This window comes from Dasypus novemcinctus, chromosome 10, assembly GCF_030445035.2.
Source record: "Dasypus novemcinctus isolate mDasNov1 chromosome 10, mDasNov1.1.hap2, whole genome shotgun sequence".
NCBI lineage: Eukaryota > Metazoa > Chordata > Mammalia > Cingulata > Dasypodidae > Dasypus > Dasypus novemcinctus.
In genome coordinates, this window is record NC_080682.1 from 121,172,955 (window position 1) to 121,199,354 (window position 26,400).

A 26,400-nucleotide genomic window follows, 5' to 3' on the forward strand; every position below is an offset into this window, starting at 1 on the left:
CTAGGATGTTTTTTCTCATAACATCCCATTCTTTTTTCACAGTTCTATATATATATTTTAAAGTTTCATTTGTTCTTCCATTGTGTTTGTTTACTCCAGATTTCTTTTTTGATTTGTCTCTCTTTCAGATTAGACGTGTTCCTTAAATGTTTGGTGATTCTTGCTTGTCTTTTTATTTAAAAGTGAGACAATTAAAAGCTTATCAGAACCTTTGAATCAGGTGTTATACGTAGCTATTTCAATGTATGGTATCCAAAGGTTAGTATCTTGCCAGTAGTTTTCTCTAGGGCTCATTTGGTTTCCTAGAAGGGATCCTGTAATTACCTGTCTTGGAAATGGGAGAGGGGTTAGAATATAAATATGGGCCCAGTGTTCTTGAATCCCAACAATGAGAGAGTAGGTGGAGAGCTCGGAGTGAGTGGTGTCTTATTTATTTATTTATTTATTTATTTATTTGTTCATCTCCCCCCCCCCCCCCCCCCCCGCCCCATTGTCTGTTCTTGGTGTCTATTTGCTGCGTCTTGTTTCTTTGTCCGCTTCTATTGGCGTCAGCGGCATGGGAAGTGTGGGCGGCGCCATTCCTGGGCAGGCTGCTCTTTCTTTTCACGCTGGGCAGCTTTCCTCACGGGCGCACTCCTTGCGCATGGGGCTCCCCTACGCGGGGACACCCTTGTGTGGCACGACACTCCTTGCGCGCATCAGCACTGCGCATGGGCCAGCTCCACACGGGTCAAGGAGGCCCGGGGCTTGAACCGCGGACCTCCCATGTGGTAGACGATTGCCCTAACCACTGGGCCAAAGTCCGTTTCCCTGAGTGGTGTCTTAACATGCATTTTGCGCACTTTGACTTAATCGTCTATAATCGTGATGGCATCTCACTCCTTCCTTCATTTGCACTTGGAGTCCCCAGTTCTCCTGTCTCTCTGATAATATCCTCTCCAGCGTTCTTCTCTTGGTGTTGGAGATAGGCAGCTGCCTGACTGGGCAGGCAAAAAAAGAGGGATCTGATTTCTTTTTTAATGCCTTTCGGCCAGTTCACTCGTTTTCATTTTTTGGCCAGTGAACTAGTTCACAGTTCAGGCAGTTTTATCTGTATCCTGACCTTCTGGTACCTTTCTACTGTTGCCTCCAATTCCTACGGTTCTGCTGAACAAGTTGATGCACTTCATGATTGGCCTCCCCACTCTGCAGTTGAAGTTATAGCTATTTCTGTACTGCTCAGTCAGTTATTTCTTGTCCATGTTCCAAAATTTTGTTATTGGCTTTTTACTTGCTATTAACTCCCTTATTCTATTTTTTTTCTTTGTGGTTTACACTCTTTTAATTCCTTCTGTCATTTTTGTAGTGTTTTTAGTGGGAGTCGAGATAAGTACACACACATTCAAGGTAGTGTGTTTAACCTGAATGCTTTTCTTTATCTTAAAACTCTTCAGTTCTTGACTTCTAGGATACTGTTTTCTGGAATTCCTTGATTACCATTAAGCTTTCCCTCTTTTATCTCTCTCCTTAAATATTGTTGTTCCTAGCCTTTTTTTTCTCTCTTTTCACCCTTATTAGTTGGTCTCACCTGCCTTTCTTACTACAATCAACTCTTTGTACACTGCTGCCCCCTAAATAGTAGCTATGATCCTAAACTATCTTCTGATGTCCAGTTCCCTAAGAATACCTTTTGAACACTATTTCATAAACATCCCCCACATTCCTCAGTTTCCTTTACTTTTGTCTACTTCCCCAATCACTTTTACAATTTGGATTTCTTTAGATGTATATTCAGTTTTTAAATATAAAATTCTCTGATGTTTTTAGTTCATATATTCTCACAAGTTATGTTTAATAGCTCATCCTTTGAACTGTATTTTTTAATTTTGAAGGTTAGAAATTTATTTCTCTTAAGCCAGATTAAAAAATATAAGAACATATTGAACAGATGAACATGCATCCTCTCTTACTTCATCTCAACCGTACTCTCATGCAACCTCTATCTGTTATCTGGAACATGCCAGGCATGATCCTACCTCTAGAACTTTGTACTTCTCGCCCCTCTGACCACAGCATTGTGCTTCCCATTTTTAAATTAGTTGATATAGAATTTGTCGCTTAGAATGGTTCTAAGCAAGTAGAAGGCATTCAGTTGGTGTCAGTAATGATAGATGATTGTCATTATCATTGTAATATTTGCGTGGGTTGCTTACTTTCTCATTTCATTTAGGATTTTGCTCAAATTATTATATCTTTAAAGAGGTCATGTATGATTTACTCTATTTAAAATATCCTGTTTTCCTGGTTATTCTTCAGGTAGTTACCCTCTTTTATTTTCATTTATTGCTCAAATCACCACATGGCTTATTTATTTGTGTGCTTGTTTACTCCCAGTCTCCCTTAGAATATAAACTTAAGAAAGGAGATATTTTTATTCATTCCATCTCTGATTCCTTCAATGTGCCCTTATACAATGCTTAGAAACTTTGTTGAATAAGTGAATAAATACTGGACTAACAACTCACTCAATCTCCTTTGCTTTATTTGTATTACACTGTTCTACACTGTGTCAATTGACTTTCATACAGTACTAAACTGTGCTTTATTAGGGCCTAAACTTCTTGACTGTTGTAAGATGAGTAGCTTGGCAAACAGCAATAACTCTTCTGGGGTGTTACTTAATATATGATCTTACTGAATTACTTCCTATTCTGTGTTCTGTAGCAGTCAGATGATTTGAACTGAACTAAAACAGAAACTACAAATCGGAATTAATGATAAATTCTGAAGTGAATCCAGTTATTACAATTTTATTTTTTCTTCATCAAACTAAGTTTTAAACTTATCTAAGTCAACTGATTTCAAACTATAGACCTGGAAGAATACCAGCACACCAATAATGTTTTGAAGCAATTTACTTTGAGCTCTTGATAACATTAAAGGAATCTGAAAATATTTTGGGGGTATCATTTAGAGCTTTCACCTCTTATTATGCCTTAATGATTCTCTAGACATTTCTGGAAAGACGATAGGAATGGTTTTTTTTTTTTTTTTTTATAATATGGGTAGCATATACAGTTGAGTACAAATTATAAATTATATATATTTTAAATTTTTTTATTCACAGGCCACAGAAACACTGTTTAGAATGGGTGTAGCAAGAGGAATCATCTCAACATTAAGAAATGGAGAAGTAAGATGACAACTTTGATATAATTATTACTTTTAATTTATAGTTTCAGTTTTTAAAATATAAAATGTGAATTTGATGTTGCATATTTGTTACAAATTGGTAAATATCTCAGTTCTGAGGTATGTTATATTGGATATACTTCATGTACAAATCTATTTTAATCACACATATTTGGATACTGTATTAGGTTGAAAATGATTTGCTGAGCCTTTTCATCTTTGACTCTGAATTGTTTTTACTCTTAAAAGAACCTGACATTTTAGTAATAACTTTTGAAATTACATTTCCTTAATAGAAATAACCTCCTACTTTTCCTTTTCTAGTCTATTTCATACAGCTCTGATGTTTAATTCTTAGGATAAAATAATTTGAAATGTTCATACTTACCACAGGCCAAAATAGATAAAGAGTATAATGGAGTTAGATTGCTTTTTTGTTGTAGTTGAGATTCAAAGAAGATGCAGATTCTAAGTTTTGATTTTTAAAAATACACCTACCAAGTCTTTAAAAAGTTTTCTACCACTTGAAATTAATTTCCATTCCAAAGTTATTACCAGCCTAATTACTACTCTGCCTGTCTTTTCTTTTTTAAAGATTCACTTTATTTATTACCCTCCCCGCCCCCACTCCCCCTGTGTCTGCTCTCTGTGTCCATTTGCTGTGTGTTCTTCTGTGCCTGCTTGTATTCTCATTAGGTGACTCCTGGAACTAATCCTGGGACCTTCCGAAGTAGGAGAGAGGCGATTGCTCTCTTGTGCCAACTCAACTCCCTGTTCTGCTACATTTTCTCATTTTCTCTCCTTTGTGTCTCTTGTTGTGTCATCTTGCTGCACCAGCTCTGAGTTGGCTGGCATTTGTGTGTGGGGTGGCTTACCGGTGCTGGGTGGCACTCCCACACAAGGTGGCTCTCCTGTGCGGGGCGGCATTCCAGCGTGGGCTAGCAGTCCGCATAGGCCAGCTCACCATGTGGGCCAGCTTGCCTTCACCAGGAGGCCCTGGGGATTGAACTCTAGACCTCCTATATGGCAGATGGGAGCCCAGTTGGTTGAGCCACATCCACTTCCCGCTGTCTTTTCTTTATTCACTCCTGGTCTAAGGCATATTTAGGTTGAAGCTGAACGTAATGTCACATTGCCATGTTCCTTTTCCTATTCTATTAGCAAACACTTGAAGAAAGTAAGATAATGATACCTATTCTGGGACTAAGTTCTCTGTAATTTAATGTAATATATACAACTCAGTCACCTAAATATTTAATAGTGAGTGTTTGTGAGTGAGACAACATCTAAGTAGTTAAGTGGAATGGTATTAGTGTATAATTGTAACTGATTAGTTGATATATTTGCTCATTTGAACAAAATGTGCAATCATTGGAAAGCTTATACTCATCAGTGTTTAATTGTATATTGGCAAACTGCTTTGGTATTAATTTGTAAATTATATTTTGTTTATGAAGAAAGCATTCCTTTATATCTTTGTAATCACAACAAAGTGAAATATTTAGTACCATTTTGAGAGAAGAAAACATTCCCATTAATAAGGTCAAACATATTTATCTGATTGTAATGGCTCAAAATGAAGTTCATATTTTAATAATTACCTGTGTATTTATATGGGGGGGCAATGGACTTTTTTTTTTGTTTTAGGTACTGGGTCCGGAGATTGAACCTGGGACCTTTTATGTGGTATGCTGGTGCTCGACCGCTTGAGCTACACCAGCTCCTGGCAATGGACTTTAAACTTTATATTTTGTTACAAGATGGCTGGGGATATGTATGCAAAACAGTTTTATAAGTTATCTTCTGAGGATAGCAATACATGTTGATGTGTACATCTTTTACTTACTGGGGAGAAAGTAATTAAAGAAGCTGGCTTTGTTCTATTTCATCCGCAATTACTGGAAATTGCTCTAAGGCATCAATCTGGTTGATAGTGGTTAAAATTGGGCCAATTTTTAAGCACTCTCTAACATCTAGTTCTAAAATGGGATTAATAGGGTAAGATATATGCATTTCTTCTTCATTTTAAGATCTCTGAAAATGGTATGTCTTCATAGTCACCATCTGCTATTTTTCATATTTTAACACCTTTCAAATTGGGATTTTTCACATAGTTCTATGGTATTTTAGAATTGATAAAATGTTATTATGTAGTTTAAAAAATACAGAGTGGCATATTGTAAATATTCAGTAAATGGCAGCTAGGATAGTCCATGAATTAGTTTTAATTTAGTTATTCGACTTAAGGTAAGTAGCGAATTAAGACAAAAGTAAGGACATCATTGACGGTGTATCTGTACAGGTGACATAGAGTTTGGGGGACTGTGGCCTATATGCTATTGAAATAGATAATTTGATACATTTCTGCCTTTAGAGGAGCTTACTCTTTGATGGGGAAAACAATCATGTCACTAATTAGAAAAAAATTTGAGAGTAGAAATGCTTAGTTTAGGTTCAGTCTGTATGTAACGTATCCAGATTCCATTTGCAACATGTTAGATTTATGCTGTATTTTAGAATTAGGGCAATAGGAGAGCATCCTTTCTGGAGTAAGAAACTAAAAGGCTAAAGATTTAATAAGTTATTTAAGAAAGAAGCTGAAATCACCTTTTTTATCATATTGGAAAATTTATGATATGCTATGGGAGGAGAGTGGTAAGGAGTTTACTTGGCCTAGGATGTTTTAAAAATTGTGGTAGTCCATTAATGAAAAATGTTCTGTTAAGCAGGGATCAATATAACCTCATGACAGTAATACCAAGTAGGAGGAAATAAAGCATATCCAAATATTAAAACATCAGTCTTGCAATAAACTTATCAGGATATATAATGACACTGAAATTTGCATGTCTACCCTTCTCTGTGTTTTGCCTCTAATACCACTTTTTGACTGCTTACTAGATCTTTTTGCTTGGATGTTTTAAGAAATTTTGAGACTTGAAAATAGGTCCTGTCTTTGAAAGTAGGAAGAAAATTTTTGAGGGAGTTTGAAACTTAACTTCATAAAGTATAATAAATCATTGTAGGTTTTAAATAGAAGTCTTCTTTAATCCTCATTGCAACTCTGCAAGTGTGAAATTATTGTGCCCATTTTACTGATAAACTGAGGCTTGGAGAAGTTAAACATTCTTCCTTTGATCAAACAGCAAGGAAATGGAAGAGCCAGGATTTGAACCTCAGTCTGACTGTGAAGCTCATTCTTTCCATGAAACTCTGTATTTTCCCTCAATGTGGTCAGTTATTTAGATTATAATTTTTTAATTATTCATTAGTCCTGTAGTTTGACAATTGAAAAATTGCATAGTAGCTAAGGCTTGTGCAATTATGTAATCAGTATTGATTTTTTTTATGCATTATAATTATCACTCTTATTCTTTCATGTGTGTGGAATAAAAATGACTTAAAATAATAGAAAAAAATACTGACCCATCACAATTCAGCTTCCTCATTGAATGTTTAACACCATATTGATATTCTTTGTAAAGTCCTTTATTTGTAGTAGCTGGGTCACTGGGTCTTGATAAAATTATGTAAGCCAGAAGGAAAACCATTTGCTGGAGTCGAGTTTTTTTGGGAGGGCATGTTTTCCTATTTGAGGATCTAACTTTTAAAATACTCATTATCAATAAATAGGTATTGAATGTGCTTTGTATTATTTTTTGTATTAGGTTGGTACAAAAGTAATCGCAGTTTTGCATCGTTGAAATTTGCTCTTTGATATGGCATACATTCTTAAATAAATGTAGTTTTGTTATAATAATTTTAACGCCCATTTCACTATATTTTTTTGCTAATGTCTTAGTACTTGCTGCTTATTTTATATTTATTTTAGACTGTGGAAATGATGTTAGACAAAAGGTAAATTCGAGCAATTTTCTTATTTGAGTTCAAAATGGGTTGTAAAGCAGCAGAGACCACTTGGAACATCAACAACGCATTTGGCCCAGGAACTGCTAACGAACATATGGTGCAGTGGTGGTTCAAGAAATTTTGCAAGGGAGATGAGAGCCTTGAAGATGAGGAGTGTAGAGGCCGGCCATGGGAAGTTGAGAATGACCAATTGAGAGCAGTTATTGAAGCTGATCCTCTTAAACTACATGAGAAATTGCCTAAGAACTCAACATTGACCATTCTATGGTTGTTCAGCATTAGAAGAAAATTGGAAAGGTGAAAAAGAAAGCTCTAAGTGAGTACCTCTTGAGCTGACTGAAAATATAAAAATCATTGTTTTGACGTGTCGTCTTCTCTTACTTTACGCAACAACAATGAACCATTTCTCGATTGGATTGTGACATGCAACGAAAAGTAGATTTTATATGACAAATGGCAATGACCAGCTCCGTGGTTGAACCAAGAAGCAGCTCCAAAGCACTTCTCAAAGCCAAACCTGCACCAAAAAAGTCATGGTCATTGTTTGGTGGTCTGCTGCTGGTCTGATCCACTACAGCTTTCTGAATCCCTCCAAAACTATTATATCTAAGAAGTATGCTCAGCAAATCGATGAAATGCACCAAAAACTGCAATGCCTGCAGCTGACATTGGTCAACAGAAGGGCCCAGTTCTTCTCCACAGCAGTGCCTGACTGCATGTCACATAAACAATGCTTCAAAAGTTGAACAAACTGGGCTACAAAGTTTTTTCTCATCTGCCATATTCACCTGACCCCTCACCAACTGACTGCCACTTCTTCAAGCATCTAGACAACTTTTTGCAGGGAAAACACTTCCACAACCAGCCAAGATGAAGAAATTGCTTTCTAAGAGTTCCTCGAATCCCAAACCATGGATTTTTACACTACAGGAATACACAAACTTATTTCTCATTGGCAAAAATGTGTTGATTATCATGGTTCCTATTTTGATTAATAAATATGTGTTTGCCCCTAGTTATGATTTAAAATGCATGGTGTGAAGCTGCAGTTCCTCTTTTACCAATCTAATAATTCCTTCAGGAAAGGTATGATTCTGTTTTCTGCCTTTCAGAAGTTTAAAATGTATAGGACAAAACATATATACTTTTTTTAAAAAGATTTATTTATTTATTTCTCCCCCCCTCCCCACCCCCGCCCCAATTGTCTGTTCTCTGTGTCTATTGGCTGCGTGTTCTTCTTTGTCCACTTCTGTTGTTAGTGGCTCGGGAATCTGTGTTTCTTTTTGTTGCATCATCTTGTGTCAGCTCTCTGTGTGTGCGGCACCATTCCTGGGCAGGCTGCACTTTCTTTCGCGCTGGGTGGCTCTCCTTATGGGGCGCACTCCTTGCGTGTGGGGCTCCCCTACGCGGGGACACCCCTGCGTGGCAGGGCACTCCTTGCGTGCGTCAGCACTGTGCCTGGGCCAGCTGCACACGGGTCAAGGAGGCCCGGGGTTTGAACCGCAGACCTCCCATGTGGTAGACAGATGCCCTAACCACTGGGCCAAGTCCCCTCCCCCATATACTCTCTTAAGGAAACATATACACTAATAAAAGATAACGTTATTCTCTTAAATTTATGTATTTTTTTTTAAAAGATTTATTTATTTAATTTCCCCCCCCTCCCCCGGTTGTCTGTTCTCTGTGTCTATTTGCTGCGTCTTGTTTCTTTGTCCGCTTCTGTTGTCGTCGTCAGCCGCACGGGCGCCATTCCTGGGTAGGCTGCACTTTCTTTCGCACTGGGCGGCTCTCCTTACGGGGCGCACTCCTTGCGTGTGGGGCTCCCCTACGCGGGGGACACCCCTGCGTGGCAGGGCACTCCTTGCGCGCATCAGCACTGTGCATGGGCCAGCTTCACACGGGTTCTAGGAGGCCCGGGGTTTGAACCACGGACCTCCCATGTGGTAGACGGACGCCCTAACCACTGGGCCAAGTCCGTTTCCAATTTATGTATTTTTAAGAGTATAAACTTTTCTGTTATGTAACTTGAGACCAGAGTAAGCCAGAAACTGATGTTTTTTTCATTTGATTATTCTTAATCCAAAATTTTGAAACAACAAAGTTCAGCAGTTCTTTTTAACCTTTAAAAATTTTGGTAAAGTTTATCATTCATACATGAACATACATAAATAAATATGTAGTAAAAATTGTGAATGTACAAAACAAACATGCATAACAACATACAGGAGTCCCATACATCACCCCACCAACAACCTTTTGCATTGTTGTAAAACATTTGTTACAAACTATTCAAGATACCAAATACCATTGACTGTACACTTTGCATGAATTGTATACTTTATTAATATATATCAATAAAATGATTTGTTAAAAAAATATTACTACTGATTTTAGTCCATATCTTACATTAGGTGTATTTTCTTCCCAACCCATCTTATTATTTTTTAATATATTATTATTACAGAGGTTGTGAACTTACAAAACAATCACGCACATGTGTAGAATTCCCAAATAACAACCCTTCACCAATACACCACAGTATGGTGGAATATTTATTACAGATTATGATAGACTGAAAATATCAACAACTCAAATGTCTATCAATTTTTTTTGTTTGTTTTTTTACCAAAGATATCTTAGACTATCACCACCAACCATGGTCCATTGTGTGCATCTGGCACACTTTTTCCATGCTCCCACCCCCCATTATCAGCAAAGACAGTGCATCTTTGGAATTGATGCAAGAATATTACTGTATTGCTGTTAACCACAGTCCATAGGTCACACCAATTGTATTTTTCCCATGCTTCTCCATATTCCCACCACCCTGCAATAGTGACATACATTTGCTGTAGCTCACAGGGCGCTCTTGCATCTGTACTGTCAATCACAATTCTCATCTACCTTTGGAGTCCCTGTGTTATTCAGTCTCTAGATTGTTCTCTAGCTTTCTTTCAGCTGACATTTACATCCCTAGACTACCCTTTTCAGCCACAATCCCATTTATAAACTAGCTGCTACACACTATAATGTGTTACCATCAACTCTATACATTTCCATACTTTTTCAGTCAAGTTAATTAAAACGTCTACATACATTAAGTATCAGTACTCCTTCTCAGCCCTCCTCTTATCTCCTAATAACCTATACTCTAGGTTTTAAACTCCATGTGTTTATTCTTTGTATTTTGTTCATATTAGTGGGACCTTGCAATATTTGTCCTTTTGTGTCTGGCTTACTTCACTTATCATAATGTCTTCAGGTTTCATCTATGTTATCATATGTGTCCCTGTTTTCATGTCTTCTTACTGTAGCATATTAATCCATTGTATGTATTACCATGTTTTGTTTTTCCATTCATTGGTTGATAGACATTTGAGTTGTTTCCATTTTATGGTAATTTTGGATAAAACCATTTAGCAGTTTTTTTTTGTTTGTTTTTTTACCAAAGGAGGTCAGGAGGCCAAATGCAAGGTCTTAATTAAAATCCTTTACCTTCTGTGTATCTACTGATACCATATATCTAGTTCTTAGAGTAATGACAGGGAGTCACTAAGAGCATGTAATGAATCAACTATGTAGCTTTCTTGCCAGTGAGTTGATTGATTTATTTCAGTGTATTTGTTTTTATTTATTCAAAGATGTTTCAGAAATACAGAATATTTGTTTAATTACAGACTTGCTGGGTATACGTAACTAAATTCTGCTAATGATGCCTCTGTTTCTATGAACAGAGTAATCATTGGAGGAAGCGCAATGATAGAAAAACAGACATGGAATCAAACCTGAGTCCTAGTAGCCAAACAGGGTAAAGTTGTTACTTAGTAAAGCTTTTCTGATAATTCCAAGTCTTAGTTGGGCAAAAATCTCACAGAAAATGGCAAGACTCTGACTTCACAGAAATATAGACTCAGTTATTTGGTCAAAGAAATTGAATTGTCTTTTCTGCAACAAGACCTCTGATTTATGTATTTTATTTCAATAGAAATAATATAGATACCTTACCCATGCCATTGCCATTGAAATATACTTTTTGTTAGCTCTGTTAACTTCCTCCTGTATCCCTGTATCACTTAAATAAAAAAGAAATCTAGAATGTTCCAGAATAACTTTTTCAAAGTCTATTCCCTTTTTTTCCTTTTGTGGGTGATTTCCAAATTGGATGCTCATTGATAAATCATACACATAAATCGATTAGAATTTAGCTTTGAAGAGTTACTATAACGTTTTTCTTTTCAAGCAGTAACTGAAACACGATGAAAACAAAAGCATTGGAAAAAATGGATCACAGTCAGGGAGGGTAAAAAGAAATAAGTATGAAGAAGGATCTAAAGAGGAAAGAGAAGGATTAAGGCCTGGAGAGTATTTATAACTAACAAGGTATATACAAGAAAGTTTCTAACCTATTGCCAGTGTCGTAAGAAGAAATGAGTTTTGGTTCCAGAACAGAAAGTCTGAGATAACTGGAGGGGTTGGGCATCACTTCAGGGTGATGAAACATTAAAAGAGGCTTCCAAAGAGGTTCTGGGATTGTTCTCCTGCTCATGTTAAAATTGTGTCACTAATAGCCATCAATCTGGATGGTATCGATTTTGAACTGCCAAAGGCAGGAGACTGGTCTAAGTAACATCTTGATATTTTATTTCAATTTTCCAATTCCATGAATCAAAACAGCATGTTGTATTTTGGCAGGTACTTAGAAAACTTAGACTCTATGCCAGAACCTTGTCATAAAACATTGAGTTTCAGAACTTGTATTTTATTCTTGTGGGGATACTTTTTATTTGTCACTAAATCTTCTTTAAATAGCTCAAGTTATTTCATACTCTTGCTTAACAGCGTTTGTTTGGAAAGTTCTGGTGCAGACAAAATATCAGATCACAATGTTTAAGCTTGGTGACCTTGTCTATACCAACTCTGTATGTGCCTTCCTGTACTTAGATAAATATCATCTGAAATGTCCTTTTCTTATTCATAGAGTAACTGCTTTTAATTTAAATACAAAAATAAATGTGCCTTAATTTTGTCCTCAAATAAAACAAACAGTCTCTGGACAATATCTGCCCAACACTGGAATACTTAGGTTTTATTTTTCAAAAATTGGAAGAGTTCTTAGGGATAACATCAGTTTGTTTTGATCCTAATAGGAAGAGCTTTAGGCCAGGAAAGCAATTATTTCCACATGGGTAAGGGCAGTCCCCACTACCTCCCCTTATACCAAATGCCCACTAAACTTGAACATGTCTACCTGATTGTAGTGCTAAATGTGGTTAAATACATTAGAAAATACAGGTTTTATTTAAAAAATAATGTCTTTGGGATTATAGGAAACTATTTCTTTGTATAAAGCATACCAAAGAAATTTGGGGTATAGTATTGTGGTGGGTTCAACAGCAAGTGATTTAAACCTTCTCAATTAACAAAGAAATTTAATTTTCTATCCACACACATATGGCCCAATGTAATTCTTACTTTCTGTCTGTACTTACTTTTTTCTTTCTTTATTGACTCTTGGCTGTGTTCTCAAGAGACAATTTTGCTTTATGGTGGCAAGTATTTGAGGAGATTCAGTAAGATTTGGCAGGTCAGAAAGAGAGAATATGTATTTAGTAGTGAAAAGAAACCATCATTTTCAAATAGGTGATTGTGTAAATACCCACACGTCCCAGAACTGAAGAGGATTGAAGTCCATGGGGTCAATTGTTTAGCTAAAATACTTGAAGAGTGATGTGATTTGAAAAAAGTCTTCAAGGTTTGTGACCTTTGCTGTAGCAGTTTCGGCCTAATTGTTTCAGTCTCATGTGAAGTCAGAGCTATTTGGTGGAGTGGAAATGGTGGGATTAAGGGGTGAGGAAGAAATGTTTCACTCGTGGACTCCCTGTTCTCAGGAGGGTGGCTTCAAGAGGAGAAATCAAGGATGGTAGCAAGAGGGAAAAGTACAGATGCTGAAAAAAAAAATGTTTAAAGTGTAGCTTCAGCCAGTGCTAAATGCACTGTCTTCAGTATACTATACTTCGTAACTGTCCTTTTGATATAATTTATAGTAATGGCTTCTAAGAGCATCAGAATAAAAGAACATTTAAAAGGCAGGATTAGAATTGATCTGAGGGTATGTGGGGCATTGACTATCACAGATTGCCTCAAAGTTAAAGCACTTTACAATTTGTTCCCTCTTCTTAAAATCTTTTTCATAAAAAAAGTATATGTGTTTATAATCCGTCCAGCTGTGTGAGATTCCTAACCTGATTTATCATGGCAAATTTTGACAGAGTTGTCCCATATGTCTAATGGAATGCTTTCATGACAGTTGAAACCCTTCTGCTCTTATTATTCCTTAAGTGATTGTGGCATTTAATAAGTATTTGTTGTTTGTGATGTAAGTACAGAATAGTGAAGAATGACTGTTTAATCTGACTTTTAAAATGCCTTCTGTGATATTGGAGAATTATTGATCAAATTTGTATTTCCTTTTAACGGTTTTATTGGGGTGTACCATAAATTGCTCCATTGAAAGTGTACCAGTCAGTGATTTTTAGAACATTTAAAGAGTTGTATAACCATCACTAGAATTTACTTATAGAATATTTCTGTCACCATAAAAAACACCCATTGCCATCAATTTTTGCTCCCATTTCAAGCCCCAGGCAAAATTTTTTTTCTATAGATTTACCTTGTCTAAAAATTTGATATACATTGAATATAATGAAATATTTCCTATATTAGATTGTGTATATGGAGATCTGTGGATTGGGGTTGTGTATCATTGTGAACTGAGGTGTCAGAGTTTAGATATTTTTGATCTATGGCTATATTAATAGAATGCTATTGGTACTTTTGAGTTATCTCTTGGAATTAACTAATATGTCTCATTATTCATTCATTCATTCATTCATTCATTCACTTTGTGTTAGTGCTACAAGTTACTCTGTTAACCCAAGAATAACTACAATAACAGTTAATCTACTTTGGACTGTAGTTAGACTCCCCCCTTAATTTTATTCATCCCTCAATCTTGAGGGATTTGGGATAATGTCTGCTCTGACTGCTTATGGCTGAGAGTGGACTTAGAGCTTGTGGGGAAAAGGAAATAAATTGTTTTGTTTTCAGTTGAAGATACTCTTTGTTTATGGTATGGGACCTGTCCAATATCATCTTTTTGTTAGTTGTCCAGGGCAAGCCTGAAGAACTGGAGGGTAGGAGTTGGCTGCAACTCTGCTGATTTTCAGGGCTCAACTGGCATATATAAAGTCCAGTATCTGACCCTGCAATATTATTTATGACAACTCAAAGTCCCCAAAATGCCCCGACCTCACATCTCTTCTTCTCTCTCCCTGCCCTCAGCAACTACTGTGGCTAAATTGTCCACCTCAATACTACAATTTATTTTATTACTAGTCACAATAGTTTTATAGTAGACTATCAGTAAGTCCACTCTAATCCATATTTTATTCTTCCATTCTGCTCAAATGTGGCTATTCTCTTAGCCAAACTCATCATGTAAGTGTATTACCTTCCCCCCAGTGTGGGACATGACTCCCAGGGATGAGCCTCCTTGGTACCAAGGGATTACTACCAATCACTGACTGGTGATGCAACTAGAAAGAGACCTTGAATAAAAGGGTCAACTCAGACCAGCAGAATATCTCAGGCTAGTTGTTGGATCAAGAGTTAAAAACTGCTTTTTGACCTTGAATAAAAGGGAAATGGCAAAGACAAAAGAGTTTATATGGCTAAGAGTCTTCCAACAAAAAGAGTCAGAAGGTCATCAGAGGGTCTTGCTTATGCACATGTCAGCAGGACCCCAGAGAGAACCAAAATATGTATAACCCTAGGTGCTGGTTCTCCTGAAGGCTATGGAGATCCACAGGGTATATGGTAATGGCAGGTGGATTTGGAGTTCTGTGTTATGTCAGAGGGCCCTACTTTGGAATTTGTGCTCCTAAGTGTGATGGACCTGGACTCAGATGTGACCTTTCTACACATGCCTCTTCTGTCACTTTTACTGAACCTGTGGTTGGTGCTAGGGATGGTACACACTCAGGGGACTTGAATCTCTGGACTGCCCCTGTGCCAGCTGGGCCCTGAGCCTCAGCAGAGTTGCGATTCCTACTTTCTGGTTCATTGGACTTAACCAGGTCAGGTAACAGGGAGGTGAAGATGGTCAGCCACCACACTAGGGAATCCAGAGTGCCAACAACTGCAAGCAGAGGAATTGCATCCATCATCCATGTGGAATCTAAGCCCCCTCTTGATCTAGAGGTGGAGAGGGCATCACCATCCCAGAGTCCACAGAATGGAGGAGTAAAACCTGGATTAGAGTGGACTTACTGATACTCCATGTAAATTTGATAATTGGTTTTCCATTTCTGGAAAAAAGGCTGTTGGAATTATTATTGGGATTGCATTAAATCTATAAATCAATTTGGAAAGAATTGACATCATAATGATAATTTTAGTCTTCTCATACTAGGAACTAGGAATGTACTTCCATTTATTTAGTCTTCTTTGATTTCTTTTAGCATTGTTCTGTAGTTTCCTGGACAGAGATCCTTTACATCCTTAGTTAAATTTATTCCTAGATAGTTGGGGTTTTTAGTTGCCATTGTAAATGGAAATTTTTTCTTAATTTCCTCCTTAGTTTGCTCATTACTAGTGTATAGAAACACTACTGATTTTTCTCTGTTGATCTTATATCCCACCACTTTGCTGAACTCATTTATTAGCTCTGGTAGCTCTGTTGTATTTTTTTTCCCTCAGGATTTTCTATATATAAGATTAGGTTGTGCAAATAGTGAAATATTTACTTCTTCCTTTCCAATTTTGATGCCTTTATTCTTTTTCTTGCCTAACTTCTCTGGCAAGAAATTCTAACATGTTGTTGAGTAAGAGTGGTGACATTGGCCATCCTTGTCTTGTTTTGGGTCATAGAGGGAAAGCTTTAATCCTTTCTCAATTGAGTATGTTAGCTGTGGGTTTTTCATGTATGCCCTTTATCATAGTGAGGAAGTTTCCTTCTATTCCTGTGTTTTGTAGTGTTTTTATCAAGGAAAGTTTGCTGAATTTTGTTGCGTGCCTTTTCTGTGCAGCAAAGATGTTTATGTAATTTTTCCCCTTTGATCTGTTAACATAATATATTACATTAATTAATTTTCTTGTGTTGAAGCATTCTGGCTTACCTGGGACAAAACCCAGTTGATCATGGTGTATAATTCATTTAATATACTGTTGCGTTTGATTTGCAAGTATTTTGTTGAGGATTTTTGCATCTAAGTTCATTAGAGAGAGAGGTCTGTAATTTTCTTATTGCATCTTTGTCTGGTTTTGACTTTAGGATGATGTCTTCATATAATGCATTAGATAATGTTCCCATCTTTTCAGTTTTTTAGAAGAGTTTGAGTAGGATTGGTATTAGTTCTTTTTGGAATGATTGGTTGAATTCATTTGTGAAGCCATCTGGTCCTGGACTTCTTTAATGGGTGGGTTTTGATGACAGATTGAATCTCATTGTTCGTGCTTGTTCTGTTGAGTTCTTCTGTTTCTTCTTTCATTAGTGTAGATTGTTTGTGTGTTCTAGAAATTTGTCCATTTCATCTAGGATGTTTAACTTGTTGGCATACTATTTCTCCCAGTATTCTCTTAAGATCCTTTTAATTTCTGTGGGTTTCTGTGGTTATGTCCCCTCTCTGATTTCTGACTTTATTTTTTGCATGTTCTCTCTGTTTTCTTTTTTAGTTTAGCTAAGGGTTTGTCAGTTTTATTTTTCTTCTCAAAACACCAGCTTTTGGTTTTGTTAGTTCAATTTTTTTTCAATTTCATTTAATTCTGCTTTAATCTTTTTTTATTTCTTCTTCTACTTGCTTTAGGATTAGTTTGCTGTTCTTTTTTCTAGTTCCTCCAGATGTGCAGTTAGGTGTTGATTTTAGCTCTTCCTTCTTTTTAATGTACATATTTAGGGCTATAAATTTCCTTCTCAGCACTCCTGTAAGTTTGATATGTTCTGTTATCATTTTCATTTGCCTTGGATATTCACTGATTTCTCTTGTAGTTTCCTCCTGACCCACTGATTATTCAAGACTGTGTTATTTAACCTCCATATGTTTGTGGATATTCTAATTTTCTGCCTGTTATTGATTTCCAGCTTCATTCCATTTTGGTTAGAGAAAGGGCTTTCAATATTTCTAAATTCATTGAGACTTGTTCTATGACCTAACATGTTGTCTATCCTGGAGAATGACCCAGTGAGCACTCAAGAATATATCCTGCTGTTTTGGAGTGCAATGCCCTGTATATGTCTAGTTCCATTAATGTATTAGTCATATTTCTATTTCTTTATTGATCCTGTGTCTGGCTGTTCTGTCTATTGCTGAGAGTGGTGTATTCAAGTCCCCACTATATTGTAGAGGTTTTCTATTTCTCCCCTCAGTTTTGCCAGTGTTAGTCTCATGTATTTGAACCTGGTTAAGTTCATAAATATTTATGATTGTTCTCTTTTTGGTAGATCCCCCATTTTATTGTTATATTGTATCCATTTTTGTCTCTTACATAGTTTTGCATTTAAGGTCTGTTTTGTCTGATATTTGTATAGCTACTCCAGCTTTTTTTGATTACTCTTTTGCAGAAAATAGTTTTCCAACCTTCTACTTGGCAACCTATTTGTGTCCTTGGGTCTAAGGTGAGTCTCTTTTAGAGAGCATGTAGATGGATTATATATATATTTAAAATCCATTTTGCCAATCTGTGTCTTTTGATTGAGGAGTTTAATCCACTAACATTCAATGTTATTACTGTAAAGGCCATAGTTATTTCAACCATTTTATACTTTGACTTTTATATGTTATATTTTTATATATTTTTTATATATTTTTATATATTTGTCATACTTTTTACCCTTTTATTTCCCTTTCCTGATAATCTGCATTTCTATACGCGCATTTAATTCTTTCTGCCTGTCTTCTCTTTTTCAACTGCAGAATCCCTTTTAGTATTTCTGAAGGGCAGCACTCTTGCTGAGGAATTATCTTCATTTCATGTTTTCATCTCTCCCTCATTTTTGAAAGATGTTTTGCCAGATAAAGAGTTCTTGCCTGGCAGTTTTTCTCTTTTAGCACCTTGATTATATCATAGCATTGCCTTCTTTCCTCCATGGTTTCAGGTGAGACATCAGTGCTTACTCTTATTGAGCATACATTTTATGTGATGAATCTCTTTTTTCTTGCTGTTTTCAGGACTCTCTCTTTATCTTTGGCTTTTGACAGTCTGATTAGTATATCTCAGAGTAGATCTGTTAGGATTTATTCTCTTGTAGTATGCTGCACTTCCTGTACATGTACATCCATGTCCCTCATAACAGTTGAGAAATTTCCCCCATTATTTGCTCAAATACTACTTCTGCCCCTTTTCACTTCTCTTCTCCTTCTGGAACACCTATAATGTGTATGTTTGTGTGTTTCATGCTGTTATTCAATTCCCAGAATCCCTGCTCAATTTTTTCCTCTCTTTCTCTCTCTCTTTTTTTTTTTAGCATCTGGTCTTCTATCTATGCAATTTCCAATGTCCTAATGACTAATTCACTAATGATTTCCTCTGCTTTTTCAAGTTTGCTGTTGTGTAATTCTCTTATGCCTTTCATTACCATAAGATCTGATTTTTTTAATGTATGTTTACAATTTCTTCTGTATGCTTACCCCCATGTATTCTTTTTTTTTTAAAGATTTATTTTTTATTTATTTCTCTCCTCTTCCCCACCCTCCCCTCCTGTTGTCTGCTCTGTGTCCATTTGTTGTGTGCTCTTCTGTGTTTGCTTGTATTCTTGTCAGCGACGTCCGGAATCTGTGTCTCTTTTTGTTGCGTCATCGTGCTGTGCCAGCTGTCCGTATGTGTGTTGCCATTCCTGGGCAGGCTGCACTTTTTTCGTGCTGGGTGGCTCTCCTTATAGGGCGCACTCCTTGTGCGTGGGGCTCCCCTACACGGGGGACACCCCTGTGTGGCACAGCACTTCTTGTGCACATCAGCACTGCACATGGGCCAGCTCGTCACACAGGTCAGGAGGCCCTGGGTTTGAACCTTGGACCTTCCATGTGGTAAGTGGATGCCTTATCCATTGGGCCAAATACACTCCCCCCCATGTATTGTTCCCCCCCCCCCAATTGTCTGCTCTCTGTGTCCATTCGCTCTGTGTTCTTCTGTGATCACTTCTATCTGTATCAGTGGCACCGGGGATCTTTGTTTCTTTTTGTTGTGTCATCTTGTTGTGTCACCTCTCCCTGTATGTGGCGCCATTCTTGGGCAGGCTGTACTTTTGTGCTGGCAACTCTCCTTACGGGGGGCAGTCCTTGCATGTGTGGCTCCCCTATGCGGAGGACACTCTTGCATGGTATGGCACTCCTTGCGTGCATCAGCCCTGCATGTGGGCTAGCTCCACACAGGTCAAGGAGGCCCTGGGTTTGAACCGTGGACCTCCCATGTGGTAGGCAGACGCCCTGTCCATTGGGCCAAGTCCGCTTTCCCCCATGTATTTTTAATATACTTTATCTCTTCCCTCTTGTCCTTGAATTGATTTAGGAGATGAGTGTAGACATCTTGATTAATTGTTACAAATTCTGCTTCTCCTCTTGCTTTTTAATTTGTTCCTTTGACTGGGCCAAATCTTCCTGTTCCTTAGGATGGCTTGAAAATTTTTGCAAATACCCGTGCATCTATTTATCTTCATAGGTTTATGCTGTTGGTCAGTTTCTCTCTCCTGCCTAGGGTTTTATTTTTGCCTGGCTTTTGTTAAGGCTCTTCTTAAACCCTTGGTTCTGTTTATTCTAAGTATTTAGAATTGTTTCTGTTTGAATGAAAAAATAAAACAAAGAAGAAAAATGAGAAAGAAAAAAAGAAAAAGAAAAAAGAAAAAAGGAGGAAAAGGAAAAGGAAAAAAAGGAAGAGGAGAAAAGAAAGAAAAAGAAGAAGAAGGAAAGGAACAAGTGAAAAAACTGGGCTTGCCTCTTAGGTCACTGGTATCCTACCAGTTTGCCCCTCCCTGCCTGTTACTTCGCAGTCCTGCCACTCCCTGGATTCTCTGAAGATGAGAGGAAGAAAACAACAGTAACCTCCCCTTTGAGACCCCGGCTGTCCGACGCGGCCCCTCCCTGCCATCTGCTGAGCCTGTCTGTCTGTGGCCGCTTCTTCCCTGTTTCCTGGCTGAGCACCCTTGTGTTGGCTGTCCTGTGGTGCCTGGCTGGGCCCCTCCTTGCTGGCAGCCTGTGCCGATTACTTCACAGCCTCCAGCCTTCCCCAAGACCCTGCAGCCTGCCTTTCTTCCCGCGCATCCTGGAGGAGGAATGCAGCCTGCCTCTCCTTATACACCATCTTTCAATGCCTGCTTTTTTCGTATCTGACTTTGTTCACCTAGCATAATGTTTTTGAAATCAATGTTGTAGCATCTATCAATAGCGTACTATTTTTCTCAACTGAATAGTATTCCAAAGGATACTTTGTTTATCCCTTCATCAATAAATGGGCATTTGGATTGTTTCTCCTTTTCAGCAAGTAGGAACCCACTGTGCCTTTGTTAAGACACAGTTGTATTAACATTAGGATTTGTTTCTGGATAAGATTCTGTTTTGTTGCTGAGATGAATAAACAGTCTGTCATCCACTAATTACAACTGAAATCTTTGTTTTGAATACTTAAAGCTACTTACTATCTGAGGACTCTGAAATGAATGTAAATAATAGAAAGCAGATTGGGGCCTGAAATGTAAATAATAGGGATCAGATTGGGCAGGTGATCAAAACTCAGAATGTGACTAATACAGCCCAATTCTCTGGTCCTTAATTCTCCTTTATCTCCTCGGTTAGACTATAGGGCACCTATTCTGGAACTCTATAACTAATGCAGATGAAAAAGTTCTAAGAGAAACCCCCCTCTTCCCCTTTGGTTGGAAGACTAGAAATGAGAGCCCTACGTTAAGGTAGAATCACCATTTTCTTTTCTTTTCTTTTTTTTTTTGTATTTTATTTTTGATATAAATTTTTTGGTGTGACCCTAGGCAGGCTCTGATCATATGGTTGTCCTTTGCAGTGTTGATGGTGGTGGCAGTGGCAGCTAATGCAGGAATCTAAAACTCTGAAAAATAATCCTTTTCTCTGACCAGAGAAATTAGGAAAAGGAACCTCTGTGGTCCAAAGAGTGTGAAGAGAATCCCTGTTGGTTTTTGCTTTATTTCCATTTTCTCCATTTCACCTCTGAGATAGACGTTGTTGCAGGAAGTGTGCGACAACGTGGGGATGTGAAATCCCTGACTTTGCATACAGAGGACCAAGATAACAGGCCCTGGGAGACAGAAAATGTGGGAGAAATCATAGAATGCAAGTCAAGGTAGAGAACAGTTGACCTAAATCTGGTGTGAAGTCCCAGGCTCACCTGTGAGGGAGAGGAAGCATGATGAAGTCTTTGAGAACTGAACTGTGGTGTGTAGGCCACTGCCCTTGTCCTCAGGCTCATACTTAGCTGGTGCATATGTGAACAGACTGAATAGCACTGAAAAGACCTGGAAAACTAAACCGACATTGAAACATAGCCCGCAGAAGGCAAAGGTCAACCTCAAAGGATTGCCTTTTTATAGTAATGTTTGAAATGAAGTTGGATTTTAAAGTTTTAAGTTGAAGTCAGGTGAAACACACTGGAAACTGAAGCCATAATGCATGAGAAAAGATAGTTTATTACTAACAGTTCCCAGAGAGAGAGGTGCCACAAGAGGTGAATGGGAAGTGTGATGGGCTAAGGTGGCTCAACCAGTAGGTGGTGACCACATAAGTAGATCAGGAAGGAACCGTGGGACTGGCTGCGCGCTCCTGCGTTGCCCCGGTGACCCCGAGGGCGGGAGGGATGCGGTGTCATGGCATGGGCTGCGGGGTGTGCCTGCCACCCTCGGGACCCCCGTGTCCCTCCTGCGGAGCGTCTTGGCTCCCATGAGCTTGCCCTAGGATTCATTGCATGGACATGATTTCATTTGTCTTGGATAGATTTCTTGGAACGGAATTAGCAAGAATTATGCGATGAATGAATCCAGAATACACACCTCTTTCTCTTGCACTTGAGGCCACCTGTAATGAAGGAAAAGAAAACACTGTGAGAATCAAATCATGAAATTTCCTGACTTGGATACATGTAGCATGGAATAGAGAGGCAAGAAGAAAAAGAGCTTCTTGAAAGCGTGGAAGAATTATCAGATGAAGAGGTAATAGACTTGTTCTTACTACTCCAAAAGGCAGAACTATATCCAAGCAGGAGTAAAATGAAGGTATATTTTCTAAAAATGCAACATGTTATCTCATGAACTTGCATGTCCCTGGGAATGGAAGGTGCTAGAGAAGCATCTGTTAAGGATGGGTGAAGATTGCTGGACTGGGTAGAGTCATTCATTCCAACAACACTCACCAGCTAGTACTGATTGTGCACTTGCCAGCGTAAAATAGAGTACATTTAAATAAATATTTATTTCTTAGCAGCGTTGCTTCAAACAAAATATTCTTCCCGTTAATACAAAGATTTTTCTACAAATTTGTATAGGGGAAATTGTTACATTAGCAAACTATGTTAGCTAGCTGAAGCAATCTACTTCCAAGAAAAAAAAATCTTAGAATCACTACTTCAGAATCACTGCTAACCTACCCATTTCATGCTTCTGTGGTCTAGGACAGAGCTGAGTATCTTTTATCTAATACATATAGTATGGCTCCCTTAGATATGTCCCCACCCATTTCCTTTATCAGTAATTGCTACTCTAATTCAAGGGCTACCTTAAACTACCCCAGTGGAGCTTAAATCCATGAAGGAAGGGGATTTTTGTATTTTATTCACTGCTGCATCCCTATCACCTAAAAGAGTTCCTGACACTCATTCAGTAGATGTACAATAAATATTTGTTGAATGTGCAAGTGAATGATTGTTTTTTGTTTTTTTTCTTAAAGATTTATTTTTTATTTATTTCTCTCCCCTTTTCCCCTCCCCCCCCAGTTGTCTGCTCTTTGTGTCCATTCGCTGTGTGTTCTTCTGTGACCACTTCTATCCTTATCAGCGGCACCAGAAATCTGTGTTTCTTTTTGTTGCCTCATCTTGCTGTGTCACTTCTCCGTGTGTGCGGCATCATTCCTGGGCAGGCTGCACATTCTTTCTCACTGGGTGGCTCTCCTTATGGGGCGCACTTCTTGCGTGTGGGGCTCCCCTTCGCGGGGGACACCCCTGTTTGGCACGGCCCTCCTTGCGTGCATCAGCACTGCGCATGGGCCAGCTCCACACTGGTCAAGGAGGCCTGGGGTTTGAACCGTGGACATCCCATGTGGTAGGCGAGTGCGCTATCCATTGGGCCAAGTCCACTTCCCATGAATGATTGTTAAGTCAGAGTTATGCATATGGTTTTCTGTATGTGAGATAAACCTGAACTATAATGCATTCTGTGCTAATTTCTTTTTCATAAATACACACATACACAGATGGAATGATTGACTCTTCCCTTAATTCTGGGATCCAGTGCTCCAAAGAGCAGTGAGATTGTGAGAAAAAAGAGAAATTTAATGCAAATACCAGGCCATCATCTTGTTTTCCACTTGTCACACATTTTCCTAATTGTAACACTTACTACAAGCCACACAAAGAAGTGAAAGCTGTTCTGAAGAAAGAAAATGCCTCCAGTTTCATGCTTCAACAAACTATAAGTGTTTAGAATTTTTATTCCAACTAAAATATCCAGTAAGGATTTTTCAGAGTGTGTTATCATAGCAGAAGTACTCTTTAGGTAATCTTGTTAAGAAGAAATACCTAAAAGTATTATTTTGTTTCCCACCTAATTTTTTTTACCTTCAGAATTTATTAATACATCTTTTCTAAACACAATGTTCCTAAACAATCTAAACTTTATATGATAATTTTGGCAAGTATCAAATAAGAAAAGGAGGTCTGTTTCAAGGAAATGTTTAGTATCTGACTAAATCAATGAAAGTATTTTATTAATTTTAATTTAGTGATTTGAGAGTGAATTTCAGAACCTGATTAGGTACATTACATGTGATCTAACTTGTTGCATAGGGGAAGCATTTAATTTCAGGGCTTAGATGGGTCAGAAACATATGAAGAAAGAGCATGAAGAGAAAAAGAATAGGATGTGTTACAAAACAAGGAGAAAACATTATATGAATAGCAAGAAATCCCCAAAACAAAGCCGTAAGAAAGCAGAAGATAACTTTTTAGTCAGTCATGAACACTGCTGTGATAGCTAACACAGTAAATCTGTTCCAGAGAGCCTTAATGTGTAATTAATAGCGCATGTCAATACTACATTCTGTGGAGAGTTTTATGTTTAAAGTACTTTTTGTACTCATTAAAATATGTTAATGTCTATTTAAGAGCCTGACATTTGATTGTTATAAATTGTTATTTTTAATCTATGAAAAAAATTTTTCTAAGCTAAGTGAAAATCATGACTTAATAGTACTCAAATAAATAAGGAAAGGCTTAATACAATGTTTTTCTAAAAAGGCAGAGTTTGGAGGTATATCTATTTTTCTCCATATTCTATCTTATTGGGAAATTTGTTTCTTTTTCTTTGTTCTTTTTTAAAAATAAATGCTTAACTATATTTAAAAAAAAAGGAAGAAACTGTGAGTTTGTGCGCTTATTGTGGTCAGGGGTGGTGATTAGATTTCCTGCAGAAGGCAAGGGTTGGTTAGTGTACAGCAAAAACGTGTGGAAAGGGAAAATGATTGAGAAACCGAGGGTGGTGGGGATGGTTAGCTTATTATTTGGAAGCAGAAGTGGGTTTTTGGTGAGATGTGTAGTGTGGTGTGGGTGGTAGCTGCAGATATAGGGCTGGAAAGCTGTTCACTAACTACGCCACAGGTCAGAGTTGAGGGAAATGGCTCAGCCAAAGTGAGGTGGATGCTGAGGTAGCATGTAAAACTTTTGATAGTCGTGCCAAAGAACAAGAAAAAGTCAGTTTTCCAGATGACGAAGAGTTTCTCCTAATACAATATTCAGAGCCTCTAGCATGTAATCCAAAAATATTTGACACAATATATTAATATATAAATAAATTATTTTATAGGGCAATTTAACCAATCCTAGGGAAATCTGTAATTAACAGATGCCAACCCTGAGATGACACAACCCTGAGACAAAATCCTTAGAGCAGCTGTTATAATCTTTCTCTTTTAAGTCAAGGAGGACACTTTTGAAATGAATGGAAGAATTGAAGTTCACAGAAAAGAAATAAAAACTATAAAAAGGAAGAAAATGGAAATTTTAGAATAGGAAATTAAGATAACTAAAATATTAATATTAAATATTAGAAAACAAATTGAATTTACTATTGAACCCATGTTTAAGAGCTGAATGGAGATGATAGAGGAAAGAATTACTTAAGTTAAAGACATCAGTATTAATTGTACAATCTGAACAATAAAGGCAAAAATAATTTAAAAAAAAAAAAAAAAAAGATAACCAGAGCCCCAGGATCCTTTGGGAAAATACCAGAGATCTAACATTTGTGTCATACTTGTCCCAGAGGAAAGGACAAAGATACTGGTGCAGAAAAATTATTTGGTGAAATAATGGCTGGAAACTTCCCGAGTTTAGTGAAAGATGTACATTTTCAGATACATAGAGTGCAGTGAACCCCAAAAGACTAAATACTGTATAATTTCTCTTATATGGCTTTCTTCAGAAGCTACAACTAAAGGGATGGAGAACAAATCAGTGCTTGCCATAGGTTGCAGGTGGAAGGAAGGGTGGACTTCAAAAGTGGACAGCATGAGGGAATTTTGGGGGTTGATGGAACTGATTTGTTGCATGATGGTGGTGGGTACATGGCTCTGTGCATCTGTTAAAACCTGTAGAACTGTACACCATAAAGAGCAAGTTTTATTGTATGTAAATTAAAAATAGAAAAGTAATGTTTAAAACTTAAAAATTTATGTAGTAAAACAGTACTATTAAGAAAACTGGTTCTTTTTTTTATTTTATTTTATTTTATTATTATTATTTTTTAATATTTATTTATTATTATTTTTTAAATTACAATAAAAAAAAATATATGAGGTCCCATTCAACCCCACCGCCCCCGCCCCCCACTCCCCCCACAGCAACACTCTCTCCCATCATCGTGATACATCCATTGCACCTGGTAAGTTCATCTCTGAGCATCACTGCACCCCATAGTCAATGGTCCACATCATAGCCCAGACTCTCTCACGTTCCATCCAGTGGGCCCTGGGGGGATCTACGGTGTCCCGTAATTGTCCGTGAAGCACTATCCAGGACAACTCCACGTCCCGAAAACGCCTCCACATCTCATCTCTTCCTCCCGTTCCCCACACCCAG

General features: G+C 37.7%; 1 protein-coding gene across 2 annotated transcripts in view; it reads left to right on the forward strand.

The window, feature by feature from the left end:
• TMEM135 (transmembrane protein 135) overlaps window positions 1-26,400 on the forward strand; it is a 305,374-nt gene that overhangs the window by 121,752 nt on the left and 157,222 nt on the right. For both annotated transcript variants that reach the window (XM_058306154.2, XM_058306155.2), the window contains one exon: window positions 3,107-3,172. In XM_058306154.2, the coding sequence (XP_058162137.1) occupies window positions 3,107-3,172 (66 nt within the window). The remainder of the gene's footprint in view (window positions 1-3,106; window positions 3,173-26,400) is intronic.